Raw genomic sequence first — 16118 nt, 5'->3', positions numbered from 1 at the left:
CTAAATATATCTTAGCAAACAGGATCGGGATGACTGGTGAGAAAGAGCTGTCAAGAAAGGCCACAGGAGCGACATTGTCAGTTGCTCCTGAAGAAGCTTCCATGACTAAGGATGGGGTGGTCTTGTACACTTATACTTAGGTACCTCTGGGGTCCTGACTTTACATAGGAATGATTGTGCTATCCATTTACCCTTTCATTTTCAAGCACTAAAATGTACTTTTGAAACCAAGATAAATAAAGAAAACTTGTTTGAAGGCATCCCTGTTCAAATAAAATAGCCAAGAATCAGAATAACCTAGAAGGTAAACAGTGGCAAGCAAGACAGGTAGGTCAGAGATAAGGGGCATTTTAGCAATGATCTGAGTGGATGGTGTTCAGTGCTATGCTTTCTCTTCTGCCCTTTCTCTTCATCCTGCTCCAGACTGAGGATTCCGGTAGATGCTTCCTAATGTCTTTTGGTAAGAGAGGGCTATGTTTGGGGGACCATATCATTTCACTATATAAGCCAGGCTCTTGAGAATGCATTTTCTTCCCCTCTCAACTGGACCTACAAGTTTGATACCTAGCCAGCCTTGTCTGTTCTGTGTGCTTGACACAATCTGAACTTTTCCCCAGTAGAAGCTGTATCCTTAGAGTGATTGAACAAGGAAAGGGTTGCATGGGGTTCCGCATACAGCTTTCCCAACTCACCCCAGTTAGTGTGCTCATCTGTCTACTCACATTTGTCCTCAAGCAGATTAGCTCACCATGTGAATTAGACCAGAGTCTGGGCATGATATGCAACATGGACATTGGTTTTACTCAAGAACCTCAGAGGTTTGGGACATTATTTTGAGTACTTTCTTAAATTTGTCTTGCCTAGCACAACCTCTCAAATATTTTGCTGAACCTCAGCCTCGTTCCGAAAATGAGGGAGAAAAGTATGAAATGGAAATAAAACTTCTGTTTTAAAGATGCTTTTTTGCTCTTAGAGTGCAGAATACCCTAAGCTATACTTCCTGAAGTGTTTTTTAGAAAAGAATACTGGGGGTCAAATTTCAAAGATAGATTTTAGCCTGTCATTATGTAGTGGGCTGTGACAATGCTCTATTAAACATCCAAAAGATCCTTCCAACCAGAGACACATTTCATCTCCACCAGGGAGAAGGGTTACAATCTCAGAAAGATTTATCCTCACTTCCCTTTTACTTTGGAAGCATCCTGAGTATAGAAGGTTGTTTGATGAGCCAAAGAGTTTAATCTTTCACTATCATGTCCCCAGAATGCTTCGGGGTAAAAAAAAAGTTTACAAAGTCTGTACTTTAAAGAATCTAGGATCTTGTGACTCTGTATGCAGATTTCTTATCTGGAGAAGAAATTCCCTTGTCACATCAAAGCTTCATAACAGCCACACAGAAATGATTAGTCAAAACACAGAGACAACCCAAGAAAACATCTCATGAAAGAAACTGTTTTTTTCTTTCTTTTTACTTTTAGTAAAGACTGGCTTAAACAGTGTTGCAAAGAGAAACACAGAAATATTTTGGCTGTGCTGGTTAAAGATGTAAAAGGTAGCTTCTTACCTGGGCTTCTTTCGAGATTCCATTTTTCACACAATCAGTGCTCTGTCTTTTTCCCGGCTGGGTCTTGGGATTGCGTAGAGTCCCATTAGTAACAGCACTGTCCCTCGGGTTGGCCATTAGTGGGAAGTGCTTTGGCCAAGGCAGGTTCTCTTTCTGCGGTCTCCTGGAACTTCACTTTTCAAGCAGCTGAAGTAATAACATAAAGCACTTTGCGGCAGAGCCTTTAAAGGAATCCTACCAGTCAGGATTTTCCAGAAGAAGAACCACAGCCTATCTATTGACTAGATCTTTAGTTGTTACCTTTTACTAGTTTACTCCAGTCGCGTTGTGGGATCCATGGCAACAAACCTGTTCTGAAACTACAAAGAGAATTTGCCTTGCTAGCTGCCTTTTGAGGCTGAGGACACTGGGGAACCAAAAAAAAAATTAGCGACAAATACTGAGGAGGCGGGCTGAGAGGTGGAGTGACTTTTAAAGATATACACAGCACATTCACAGAGTTCAAAGTACTGAAGAGCTACTTACAAAGTTTTTTTTTCTTGTATCCTCTCCCCTTTGCATATAGTTACAATTATTTTCTTTGTAAGTTAAACTTTTAAAAAAATATTCTTTGTGCCAGAAAATAACATTCATAAGTGACTTCTAGGGACTACAGGGCAAAGGACTAGTGAATTGTTCAGTGGGTGCAGAGTTTTGGAGGTGAGGTGGGAGAGAAGCTTGTGGTTATTGGTCCCTGAAAATGGTTGAGTGTACATGGGAGTGACTAAATTGTGTAAGTAACATGCAAATGGTCAACACCTATCACTGGGCATGGTACATATTAAATCACAATAGCAATATTCATAATCCACATAGAAACATATGCACCATACAACATTCAAAAGGATGAAATGTGGAAGGGTCCCAGGCCATTTAAAATTTAGGACAGACAGACAGAAGTCCGTGAGACAGAATATTCTATTTCTTACCAGGAATGCATTAGGTGTTATGATATAACCTTAGAGGAGCTATTACCATCTCTATTAGAACACCCCATTTCTCAATTATTTTTTTAATCATATGACCTTAAAGGAGCCAGGTATCTTTTCTTTATTTTAGTTTTCTGCATTGAAAATGAGACACTATATCTGCAGCACAGTAGAAAATGACACTTAAGTGTGCCACTGACTCTATTGTTGTGAGGCATATGGTGACCATAAAATCATGCTCCACAAGTACCTCTGATGTACTCACTAGCCCTATTCTTTCAATATAACAATCACCAGAGGCCTGCTTCTTCCACTTTCCATCAAAAGGCACTATGGCGTGTTGAGTTTTAGCAACCATTTACAGTTGATGTTTCTGAGCTTACCTTTGTGCTTTTCCTCTGTTGAGATCAGACAATCATATCTGAAACGGAAGGCCTTGGAAGTAATGTTCTTAAGGTATGGTGGGACACTCCTGTAATCCCATTATTGGGGAGCTGGAGGCACGGCAATTGCTAATTCTAGGCCAGTTTTGCAGTTTGGAATACATAGTGACTTCCAGGCTAGACCACACTACAAATTGAGACCCTCTCTTCACTTTTTAATATTTCTGTCTCCTCATCCCATCACAATCTGATTCCTCTCCTCAATGTATGAAACCAAACTTCCTGCTTTTGAGATGAGTCTTAGCAATTAATCTTTCTTCAAATGTTTGGTGTTTTGGGGCTCACTATAAAGTTCTCTGACATACTCCATCTTGCAGTAGACCACATGATTCTCTTTCAGGTGCCTTGTCTCATTCTTGGGAGGAGAGATGCTAAGAGAGACTAAGAAGACACTGAATATATAGGTCTTGTTGACTTTCTTAACTGAGTGTAAAATGAATAGCAAAACCCTGACTAATCCGCCTTGAGTCTTTGAATCATCCACTTGAATGACACTGTCATATAAATCTATAATTTAATACATTGGCCATATTATTTTCCTGTTAATTTACTATCTTACTATCTTTTAGTATAGGGGTGTCAGTCACGAATCTTGATGAACAGGGAGGAGATTACCCATTTTCCTGTCTTAGTACAGAATCAAGACTTTTAAATACCAGGTATCTAGAAATAAAGTTCAATTATTGGGCCAATGATACAAATGAATGAACAGACAGTAAACAAACAAACAAAAAAAACCCCCTAAAATAATAGAAAATGGTATCTGTTGCCAGAGCCTTGTATCCTTATTTGAATTGTCTTATTTATCTCCAGAATAAAGTGACTTCCAGAAGAGGTCATGGTAATGATGATATGACTATAATTTTCATGCAAGTATCCCCATCTCCCTTATGCCTGGATGAGTAAGACGAAGTCTGGAGCACAATGATATTAAATTAATGCTGTCTATATGAAGCCCAATTTGTTTCCAACTCAGAAATCTTATTGCATTTGACCCAACTCCTGTTATCAGAGCAGAATGAACTTTTGACTGTGTTTTTTCTTCTGAGGCTGTTACAGTGGGTGGTGGGCATTAAATCTTTGCTGGCTTATTTCCTTCTAAATTTTGCACAACAGAGAGATAAAGATGTGGGAGAAAGTACTGATTGTTGTTGGCCTGACTGACAGCCTCATGTTACCCAGAATGATAATGTGAAGACATTATGTTATTCTTGACTGAGTTCTATTTTTCTCTATAGAATTGATAAGGATATTTTAATCTTGATGCTGGAGACCTAATCTTGAACCTTGAACTGGTATGTGCTCACGGTGTGAATATCATGAAGCCTTATCCACAACTTCTAAAACTATGATTTGAATGGGGATTTTAAGATCAAACTAACAATTTAGAGAGCAGAAGATCTTTCTTCCTCTCCTTTTTTGCATGTTTCCCATTTTATGCTTCTCTTCATCTTCATATTTTTCTTCATTTTCTCTCTACACGGAGACAAAAGTCACATGTAAAGAAAACATCTCATCTCAAAAGCACCTTATGTTTCCCTCTCTTCCTATCTATCAAGTTTTGTAACCACACATAGGCCTTTAGTGAGACCTATTACAAGGTCTTGAACCTGCATGTTTGCATGTGGAGGGTGTATGTACAGGTTTATATATGTTAACATGTTAGCAGGTGCTTGTGGAGAAGAGTTCAATATTAGGTGTCTTCAATCTCTTTCCAACTTGAGTTTTTGGTTTCCTTTGAGATTCTAGTTATATCATTTCTCTATTCTCTTTCTTTCCCACATCCTCTCACATACTTCCCCTTGCTCTCTTTCAAATTCATGTCCTCTTTACTCACTAATTGTTGCCACATGCGTATATGTGCATGCATATATATTCAGGGCTGACCATTTTGTATTGGAAAAATCAATTACTGTGCTTTTCCCTGAAGAAGTCTAATTCTCCTGTCCTCTGTGCTCCTTAGTAGTCCATAGCTCTTTTTCAAGGTTAAGGCCCTGTGAGCTTTGCCCTGTCTACTTTGATATGTCTGTTGCTGGTGTCCCTTAGTTTCTGAGACAGTCTCTCATTGTACATGATCCCCTGTCTCTAACAATGTTGACTGTGTATGTAAGTAACCAGCATTTAAATATAGCAAGCACTTTGCTGACTGGGCCTTTCCCCATTTTCACTCTTGAACCTTTTCTGTCACATTGCAATGCATATGTACTGCTGCCTGCTGGAAATCTCCTTAGTTTACCTGTACTTTGCATTGGATTACTTCTAGGAGTACAGAGTTCAGCGGTGGGTCATTGCTTTGCGTCATCTATCTAAATAAATGTGAAGTTCTGTTCCAATGAATGGAGGCTTTAGGTTCAACAGTAAAAACAATAAATATTTAGCAATATTTTAGTGTTTTTAATTAACTAAATGAATTTTAATCAGTAAACTTGATAATAGTTTGAATAATTACTGCTTATTTCATTTTTGCTGTGTCTTCAGATACAGTAAATCAACAAAGCACCCTCAGTCTCCCTCTCTCTAAGAACTAAGATTTAGGAGTGCCCTCATAGCCACTATTTAAGATAGTTGTTGAAGATAAAAGTTAGCATATCCCTGCATAATGAACAGCACAAATGAGTCTAATCAATGATAATTTTATGTTTTCTGATGGTTTTTTGTTTTGCCCAGACATCTGCTTCTAAGACACTCCGTTAATGGAGCAGACACAAGGGAAGACAACAGAATACAAGCAGACAATAACGAGATGCTCAGAGGCTTCTCAGGACATTTGGAAAAAGCTGTAGCTAAATGAGAGTTGTCGTAAAGTGAACAGAATGAATGGTTAGCATTGTACAGAATTAAGTCAATGCAAATCTATTACGTATCCATCATTTCATTTTTATCTGTTTGATTGAATAGAGTTGATGTGGAAATTAACATTTCAATAGGTTAAGTGACTTCTCAAAGCCCTGGGAATAATATGCAATGAAAAAAGTTCATGAACTCAAAACATGTGGGTCTAGGGTGAGAGATAACAGTGTGCCTACTATGGATGACTTCCCTTTTGATATAGACCTGACAAGCATTAGCCACCAAGGAAAGAAATAACCATGACTATTAGGACTAAAAAATTTTCACTTCTGACCAAGCAGTAAGTAAATATTTTATTTTGCCTTTCCAATACAGTAAAATTTTGCAATTCATTAAGTAGTTATGGAGAATTAATGCCATATCAGTGTTGACTCATAAATCTACATAGAACTTAATTTACCTAAAAGATTTAGTCTGGAGAAACTCTCATTAGTGTAGCCTCTTCAAAAACTGCCTCAATACCAAGATTTAGGCACAGTGGCATAAAAATGCAAACTCTATGTGACCAATTATTAAGTGTGGACTGAACCAGAAGTCATTGAAATTGATTGAGAAATAAGAAGGTAACCACATCAACTTGTCTGTTAGCTTGTGGAAACTATAGCTTTTAATCTGCTTAGGTTTAGAGCTTTTAATCAAGATCAAGATAGATTTGGTTTTTATATCTCAAGATTTTGTGGGCTACTGAGATTATAAAGATTATCTGCAATACAAATCTACCTCATGGCTTTGCTCCAAAATACATCCTCACTAGAGCTACAACCACAGATTCCCTGGCATCACCAGGCTTTGACTTAAATGTTTGTCCTTGTAAGACAGTTTATTATGTGTCAGCTGTCTCTCTCTGTATCTGGATAGGTTATGTGACCATAGATGCCCTCTGCTCTGTAATGTGGGCCCATGTGTACTAAGGATTTCACATCCAGGGCATCAGATTTGTGCCAAAAGAGCACAGGAGTCATGAGCAAAGAACCCCTGCCTGTTCTTTTCTTCTTTATTCTGACGTGTGTTCATTTAGTGGCCAGTGGTATGGCAGTCACTTGTCCTCAGCAATAACAATATTTGCGAAACTGTTATCAGCTTGCTTTTTTTCCTTGTTTTACTTACCCATTTTTCTTGAACACATCCCAAGTAGGTCCTTGAGCCCAAATCTTTGTCCCAGAGGCTATGTGCATGAATCTAAATTAGAACAAATGTACGCCACCTAGTCCATCAGATGTGATGATCCAAAATCCAACTGTGTTTTTTTGAGTGAGCAATACTAGGTTATCCTGAAGATTAATAGAGGTATGAGTGGGAAATTCTACACACTGTTTGAATAAAGTCTCCAAGAATTTGGAAACAGAAAGTTCTATTATGTCTCCAATAAGAAAGAACTCTTAACTAGAATATATAGAAAGTGTCCACAATCTGAATCAAAGAGGAACACTATTGACTTTGAATCATCACATAAAAACCTACAATTGGAAGGAGGCAGAGGTCCCGAAACATCTTCTAGAGCAAGTTTTGTGTGTAGAAAAGAAATCAAACAAATTAATGGTTTTTCCTAATTCTTTCCTAGCAAAAAGATTCATTTCAGTTCCTACTTAGCAAGGCATGATAAATAGAAGTGAAATGTCCATCACTTTCATCAGAAACAGATGTGTTTGATCTGAATGTAGATGGAGCTCACTAGCCTAAGAGCAACAGGGAGAATCTGGTTTCCTCAGTTTTCTACCATTAATGGGTCATTCAAATCACTCAGCCATTGTGCCTTCCTCTCATCTTCAATCTAGGAATGTCACATGGTTTTTATTTTTGTTCTGTGACAAACCTATGATTGATGGTCCCACAAAATGTTGAGTGCTTTGAGAAAGCCTGAAGTGTATAATTATATGGATAATCTATTATGATCAACCAAGGACCCTTTTCATAAAATAAAATATAAATTAAATACTATTTATATTGTGCATCATGATGGGTCTTGTAACATACTCATATACTATAGAATGGCTTTGACAAGATAATTGACATATATTATCTCACCACACTTATCTTTATTGTGTGTGGGCTAACACTTAACAGCTAATTTTTGAGTAATTTGCAAGTATGTTGTACATTGCTTCTAACTATAGCATTGTATTAAATTAGATCTATCAAACATTCCAATCTAACTGAATTTTTTTGTGTCTTTTAACACTTTTTAAAATCCATTTTTATCACTTAAGTTAATATACTCACAAGATCCAGTTATTGTGATATGGAAAATTGAGAGAAGAGTTACACTGCTGACCACATTATTATTTCAATTAAATATAAGTAAAGAGTAACAAAGGGTCATTCTATCATCTTTATTAGGGATGTTTGAAAATGCATATTTTTGCATTTACTTATTAAATTTTATTTTCAAATAAAATTTATTATAAAAATAATGAAGATAAATAAAAACAGCATACACCAAAAGTAAGTAGGCCAGAATCTATACAACTAAACAAATGTCTATAAAGTTAGAATAGGTATTCATATTGAAAGCTGTGGAGCTTCAAATTTTACACTTCATTATTAAATATTTCATACATTTATCCACTGCCAAAACCAAAATTCCATGACAGAATCAGAATTAGAAGAACAATTTCTATATATGATATATATGTGTGTGTGTGTGTGTGTGTGTGTGTGTGTGTGTGTGTGTGTGTGTATGACTTGTGTCCTTTACTTGCATTCTGTCTCTCCTTTTTTATTGACGATAGATTCTTTACTCTGCAATATATCTAGATTATAGTCTCCACTCCCTTTACCCAAGCCATTTACTCTCCCTACTCACAGGATCTAGTCTTTGTGAGTGTTTCTAAGAGGTAACAACCAAACACGACAAAATAAAATTAAATTGGTAAAGCAAAAACTTTTTATATCAAAATTGGACATGGCAACCCAAGAGGAGAAAAGAAGTCCCAAGAGCAGGTGAAAGAGTCATAGACCCATTTTTCCTCATGGTGAGGAGTCCCATAAAAATACTAAACTAATATCTGTACTTTATATGCAGAGGACCTGGTGCTTGCTGCTTCAGTCTCTGTGAGCTCATATGAGCTTTGCTTAGTTGATTCAGAGGGCCATGTTCTTCTGGTTTCTTCTATTCCCTCTGACTCTTAAAGACTTCCTGCCTCCTTTTCTGCAGGATTCCCTGAAATCTGAGAGGGGGGATTTGATAGAGACCAACTATTTAGTGTCTGTTTGCATAGCATTTGGCTGTGGGTTTCTGCATCTATTTGCATAATGCTGGAGGAAACCTCTCTGATGATGACTTAATAAAGCACTGACCTATGAGTGTAGCAAAATGTTATTCGGAATTACTACTACTACTACTACTACTACTACTACTACTACTACCACCACTACCACCACCACCACCACCACCACCACCACCACCACCACCACCACCACCACCACCACCACCACTACTTACTGGACAAATTGTGCTTTTTCCCTAGGTCTCTAGATTATTGGATTATCTAGTCTCTGGATCTTGGTTTCTCAAGTAGTGTCAGATATGGGTTCCTTCTCATGCAATGTACCTTAAGTAAAACCAGATAGTAGTTGGTTACTTCCAAAAGTTCTGTGCCACCATTGCGATAGTGTATATGGCAGGCTGGACAGATTGTATGTCAAAGGTTTTGTGGCTAGGTGAGCGTTCACATTTCTCTTTTGGTAGCCTGAAGAATAACTTTCTTCACTAGAGACTAGAAGATAGGGGTGAAGGCACTATGTAGACCAGCTTGTTTTCTCTATGTTCAATGAGTTGTGTTATTATTATCCTTGGCAACTGGGCCTACTGTCAGTTTGAGGAGAGCAACTCTTTGTCTTAGCATAAGCCTGTTCCCCCCACCTCCCCATGGAATCCCTGTGTCCAATAATTCAATTGGATGCAATCTAGTCTCTCCACTTGAAGCCAAGACTTGCTGTAAGATTAGGCTAGTTGAGGTTCTGTACTCCCCATTACTAGGAATCTTCATTAGGGTTCCCATTATAGATTCCAGGAAGTTTCCACTGCACTAAGTTTCTACACCACCACCCAAATACTCCCCAAATTTAGTCATTTGTCCTTGCACTTTCTCCCTCCATCCCATCCCCTCACACATACCCAATCCTTCCCTTCCCCATCTCCATCAGCTCCCAGTTCATCCACAAAATATATTCTATTTCCCCTTCCCAGGGGGATCCATGCATTCCCCACTATAACCCCTTCTCTTTACTTAACCTCTCTGAGTCTATGGGCTGTGGATTATCATTTTCTTAATGGGTAATATTCACTTACAAGTGAATGAATACCGTATTTGTCTTTCTGGATCTGGTTTACCTCAGTCAGAATGATTTTTTTTTCTAGTTCCACATTTGCCTGAAAATTTCATGATGTCATTTTAACATTTGAGTAATACTCAACTGTGTAAATGTGTCACATTTTTTAACATCCACTCTTCTGTTGAGGAATATCTAGGTTGTTTCCAGTTTCTGGCTATTATGAATAAAGCTACAATGAACATGTTTGAGCAAGTGGTAAAATGAAGTTTCCTTTGGGTGTGTGATCAAGAGTGGTTTAGCTGAATCTTGAAGAAGATTGGCTCTCATTTTTCTGTCTTATCAGTTTTCAGAGTGGCTGCACATGTTTTTACTCCCACTAGCAGTGGAAGAGTGTGTCTCTGTGCTCTAGTCCTCTTCAGCATTAGTTATCACTCGTGAGAACTTAGGCATTCTGACAGGTGTACAATGAAATTTGAAAGTAGTTTTGATTTGCATGTCCCTGATGGCTAAAGTTGTTGTTGAGTATTTCTTTAAGTGTTTCTTAGCCATTTGAGATTACTCTATTGAGAATTTTCTGTTTAGATCTGTTAGATCTGTATCTTATTTTTAAATTCGATTATTTGCTTTTTTGATATCTAGTTTCCTAAAATTGTCATATATATGTATGTATGTATGTATGTATGTATGTATGTATGTATGTATTTAGATAGTAGTCCTCCATCAGATGTAGTTGGTTAAAAATATTTTCCTATTCTGCACAATCCTGCTTTGTCTGATTGATGGTGTCCTTTGCCTTACAGAAGCTTTTTGGTTTCATAAGGTCCCATTTATTGATTGTTGATCTTAGTGCCTCTGTTATCAGAGTTGTGTTCAGGAAGTTGCCTTGGGCGCTAATGTGTTCAAGGCTATTTCCTGCTTTCTCTTTATTAGGTTCAGTGTGCCTGGTTTTATGTTGAAGTCTTTATTCACTTGGACTTGAATTGCATGCAGGGTGATAAACATGAATCTATTTGCATTCTTCTACATGCTGACATTCAGTTACACCAGCACCATTTTTTGAAGATGACTTTTTCTCAGTGCGATCTTAGCTTCTTTATAAAAAATCAGGTGCCCATATGTGTGTGGATTTATGTCTTGGTCTTCAGTTCAAGTCCATTGACCATTGTGTCTGTTTTTCTGCCAACACCATGTGGTTTTTATTACTCTAGCTTTGTAGTATGGTGGGACCTCTAGCACTTTTATTGTTTTTTTATTGCCAGGATTGTTTTTAGATATCCTGTTTTTTTCCATATGAACTTGAGTATTGTCCTTTTTCTAGATCTGTAAAGTATTATATTTGTATCTTGATGTGGGAATCTTGATGCATTAAATCTGTAGGTTACTTTTGGTAAGATGATCATTTTTATTATTTTGATACTACCAATCCATGAGCATAGGGGATTGTTCCAGCTTCTCTATAGCTTCTTCAATTTCTTTCTTCAAAGATTTAAAGTTATTATCATAAAGTCTTTCACTTTCTTGGGTAGATGTACCCTAAGATATTTTATTTGACGTTCTTGTGAAAGGTTTTTTTACTCCTGATTTCTTTCTCAGTATATTTGTCATTTTTAAATAGAAGAACTACTAATTTTGTGGGTTAATCTTGAAACCTGACACTTTCTGAAAGTGTTTATCAGCTGTGGGAATTCCATGGTGGTATTTTAGGGTCACTTATGCATATGATTGCATTATTTGTGAATAGCCATACTTTGACTTCTTCCTTTCCAATTTGTATCTTCTGGATCTCCTTCAGTTGTCTTATTGCTTTAGCTTAAACTTCAAGTACTATATAGACCATATTCGTAGAGCATGGACAACCTTATCTTGTTCCTGATTTTAGTGGAATTGCTTTGAGTTTCTTTCCATTTAGGTGGATGTTGTTTAGTTAGGCTTGTTGTAAATGGCCATTATTATGTTAAGGTATGTTCCTTGTATCCTTAATCTCTCCATGATTGTATCAAAGGCCTTTTCTGCATCTAATAAGATGATCATGTGGGTTTTTTTTCTTTTAGTTTATTTATATGGTAGGTTAAACTTATTGGTTTTCATATATTGAACCATTCCTGAATGTCTGAGATAAATCTGACTTTACCATGGTCTCTTCTCTCTTTAATGTATTCTTGGATTCAGTTTGTAAGTATTTATTGAGTATTTTTGCATCTATGTTAGAAAAATTTGTAATTCTCATTCCTTTTGAGTCTTTATGTGGTTTGGATATCAGAGTATCTGTGGCTTCCTAAAATGAAGTGGACAATGTTCCTTCTGTTTCTATTTTATGGAATAGTTTGAGGAGAATTGGCATTAACTCTTCTCTGAAAACCTTGTAGAACTTTTCACTAAAACCATCTGGCCCTGAAATTTTTAAAAATTATTTTTTGATTGAGAGACTTTTAATGACTGCTTCTATTTCCTAAGGGTTATAGGTCTGTTTAAATTGCTCATTTGATTTGGATTTAACTTTGGTAAATGGTAGTTGTTGAGAAAATTATCATTTCTTTTAGATTTTCCAATTTTGTTGGAGTATAGGTTTTTAACGTGTGCCTTTATGATTTCCTTGGTGTCTACTTTTCTGTCCCATTTTCTTTCCTGATTTTGTTAATTTGTATATTCATTTTTTGTCTTTTAGTTAGTTTCAATAAGGGTTTGTATATCTTGTTGATATTTGTTTCACTGATCCTTTGAATTGTTATTTTTGTTTCTATTTTTATTGATTTCAGTTGTTTATTTCATGACCTCTACTTGTCTTGGTTGTGCTTAATTTCTTTTTGTTCTAGAACTTTCCAGTGTGATATTATGAATCTCTCTATTTTTTCAAATGTAGGCACTTAGTGATATAAATGTTGCTCTTAGAACATCTCATTGTGTCCCATAAGATTGTGTATGCTGTGTATGTGTTTTCATTGCTAGAAAAAAAATGTAATTTCTTCCTTTCTGTCTGTCCTTCCTTCTGTCTGAAGTATAGCTGGCAAAGATTTTCTTCCATTCTGTGGGCTGCTAACGATGCTTATTTTATTTGGCCGTATAGAAACTTTATTTTCTTGTAGTCTCATCTGTTGATTCTTGGGTGTAGGTGCTGTGAGATTGGTGTTCTCTTTAAAAGTTTCTTGTCTATTCCAATACCTTGAAGGGTGTCCCTTGTGTTCTCTTCAAAAACTGTTAGTGTTTTGTTTTTGTTTTTTTGTATTTTTTTAGACCTTAATATTACTTTTTATTGGTTATTTCTTTATTTACATTTCAAATGTTATTCCCTTTCCTGGTTTCCTGTCCACAAGTCCCTATCCCCTCCCCCTTCCCTGCTTATATAAGGGTGTTCCCCTCCCTACCCCATCCCCTTCCCACCACACCCCTGACATTCTCTTACACTGGAGGTCCAACCTTGGCAGGACCAAGGGCTTCTCCTTCCTTTGGTGCCCAACAAGGCCATCCTCTGCTACATATGCAGCTGGAGCCATGGGTCAGTCCACCTGTACTCTTTGGGTAGTGGTTTAGGCCCTGGGAGTTCTGGTTGGTTGGGATTGTTTTTCTTATGGGGTTGCAAGTTCCTTCAGCTCTTTCAATCCTTTCTCTAATTCCTCCAACGGATTTTAAATTAGGGCATTTGATCCATTTTGACTTTTGTACAAGATGAAGGATGTGTATTGGATTTTATTATTCTGCAAGTAGAAATTCACTTTTGCCAATACTATTTGTGGACTATGCTATCTTTATCTCCTTTGGCAAAAATCAAGTGGACATAGCTTTACTATTTTATTTCTCTGTCCTTCATTCTGTTCCATTGACTTACCTGGTTTTGTGTTAATGCAAAGGACAGGTTGTCTTTATCATTACAGCTCTAGAGTGTAATTTGAGGCCAAGCACTGTAGCACCTCTAATATTGTTCTTATTACTTAGGGTTGTTTCAGTTGCTTGTGCTCTTTGTGATCCCATATGAATCGTGTATTTTTTAAAACCTGTGAAATATGACATGGGGGATTTTATAGGTACTGCATTAATTCTTCAAATTAGTATTGTTAGTGTAGACATTTTCACAATATTAATTGTGTCTGTCCAGGAAAACAGAATATTTTATGATTGCTTAGTATCTTCTGTAATATCCTTTTCAACATTTTGAAATTTTCATTGTAGATGTCTCTTACTTCTTTGGATATATATAAATTTGAGGAGAGTTATTTTAAGCTTATCAATTTTCCACATATTTTATTTTTTTATTAAAAATAAGACTTTTAAAATTAGTTTTTCATATGTATGTCTATGTGAGTGAGTACTATACATATGCAAATACCCATGGAAGTGGGAAGGTATTGGATTTCATGAAGCAGGAATTGCAGTAGAGGCACTGGGAACTGAATTTAGATCACCTGTGAGAGCCGCAAGTGCTCTTAGATGGCGAGCCATCTCTTCAGCCTGAATGTATACAGTATTAATGATTGAATAAGTTAAATTTGTATTGCCAAATTGAGCATCCCAAACACATTTCAGCACTGTTTGCTACAATTGAATTTACATAAACGAACCATGCATTTTAATCTGTAAATCAACTTTTAAAAACGAAGTAAATGCATGTGGGAACTCCTACTCTTACCAATGTAGAGGACATTTTCATCATTTTAGATATCTTCATTCCTTACCCCACTAATAAATTCTATAACCCTAAAGAAACCACTGTCTTAACTCAGCACCATAGATGATTTCTGCATGATGCTATATAAACAGAATTACATAGCATTTATTATTTTTATTCTATATGTGTGCATTTGGTTGTATATATTGCTTTTGTAGTGCACATGTGTGTGTATGTGTGTGTGTAAGTCTGTGTGTGTGTGTGTGTGTGTGTGCACTTGTGGAGGCTGGTTGACGTTGAATTCCTTATTTACTTTCCTCCTTATGTTTTGTACCCAGGACTTACTGTTTGGGCTGGGCTGGGTGGCCAATGAGCTTCAGTAATCTTCCTATTGCCACCTCCCCAGCACTAAGATTATAAGGACAGGTTGCTATGCACCACTTTTTTCCATGGTGAGTTGGAAAAGGACCCTTGATCCCTGTGCTTATAGCAAGCACTGTAGCAATGAAGCTATCTTTTCAGTCATAATTACACACTATATAGTGTGCTCATTGCTTGGTTGTTTTCACCTAATTTGCTTGAAAGAAATTTTCAGTTTATAACTGAAAAAATGTAATATTAATTACTTATTTTTATTATGATATAATACTATATTTTATGTACACAGTACAATGTATTACTTAATGTATAGTTGGCATTTGAGCTGTTTTCAAATTGTAGGAATTAATATTATCAGTACTGAGAACCATATAATGTCTTTCTATTGAATGTCTCTCTAGATGTAAGCTCACTGGGGCTTATACTGTGTGTTTTTTCAACAATGTATGATATCAGTACATAGTTTTTCAAATGTCTATCAGTGAGCATACCCGTTGTACCACATCCTATATACATTCCATTATTAGAATTTTAAGTATCTTGTCTCGTTATGATTTTTTCTATTATTAATGTAGACTTGACAGTAGTTAAATAGAACAATCTCAAGGTTCAATTCAATACTTTTATTTTTAAGCCATAAACTTGTTTGAAATTTAAGATTCCAGATTGTTTAACTATAAAAATTGTTTTTGGCTAGAGGTTAATAAGTGTCCCCAGGTTTTTTGATCCAGGGGGGACCAGAGAATGCTTCAGGACTAGATTCCCATCTCCAGTAGAGTCTAGGCGCACCTTGCTACCAGGTATCCAATCTCAGTAGCTTCAGAGATCAGTGTAGGATCAGAGCTTCAGCTCTAGTGTGCCCAGGATCATATAAAAGACTGGAACTTTGCTCTTGTGGTTGATGAGATCAGTGAGTGTGCAGTTCTGACTTCTGAGGTTCCAGAGTGTGGAGTCTGTATTACTGTGATCTCAAGGGTGTTATGGAGCTTTGGCTCTGATCACAGTACCCAGATACTACATAGAAAACTATACATCTGATG

At 36.7% G+C, this 16118-nt stretch overlaps 1 protein-coding gene across 1 annotated transcript in view; it reads right to left on the bottom strand.

Moving 5' to 3' along the window:
* The window catches only part of Sptlc3 (serine palmitoyltransferase, long chain base subunit 3), a 128632-nt gene extending 126665 nt beyond the window's left edge, over nt 1–1967 (bottom strand). Inside the window, 1 exon segment of the mRNA NM_001106517.1 lies at nt 1565–1967. Coding sequence (NP_001099987.1) covers nt 1565–1681 — 117 coding nt within the window. The 5' untranslated portion in view covers nt 1682–1967.
* Between the last annotated feature and the right edge of the window lie 14151 nt (nt 1968–16118).

The sequence above is a fragment of the Rattus norvegicus genome, chromosome 3, assembly GCF_021556685.1.
Source record: "Rattus norvegicus strain SHRSP/BbbUtx chromosome 3, alternate assembly SHRSP_T2T, whole genome shotgun sequence".
NCBI lineage: Eukaryota > Metazoa > Chordata > Mammalia > Rodentia > Muridae > Rattus > Rattus norvegicus.
This window is presented reverse-complemented; position numbering and strand designations above follow the sequence as displayed.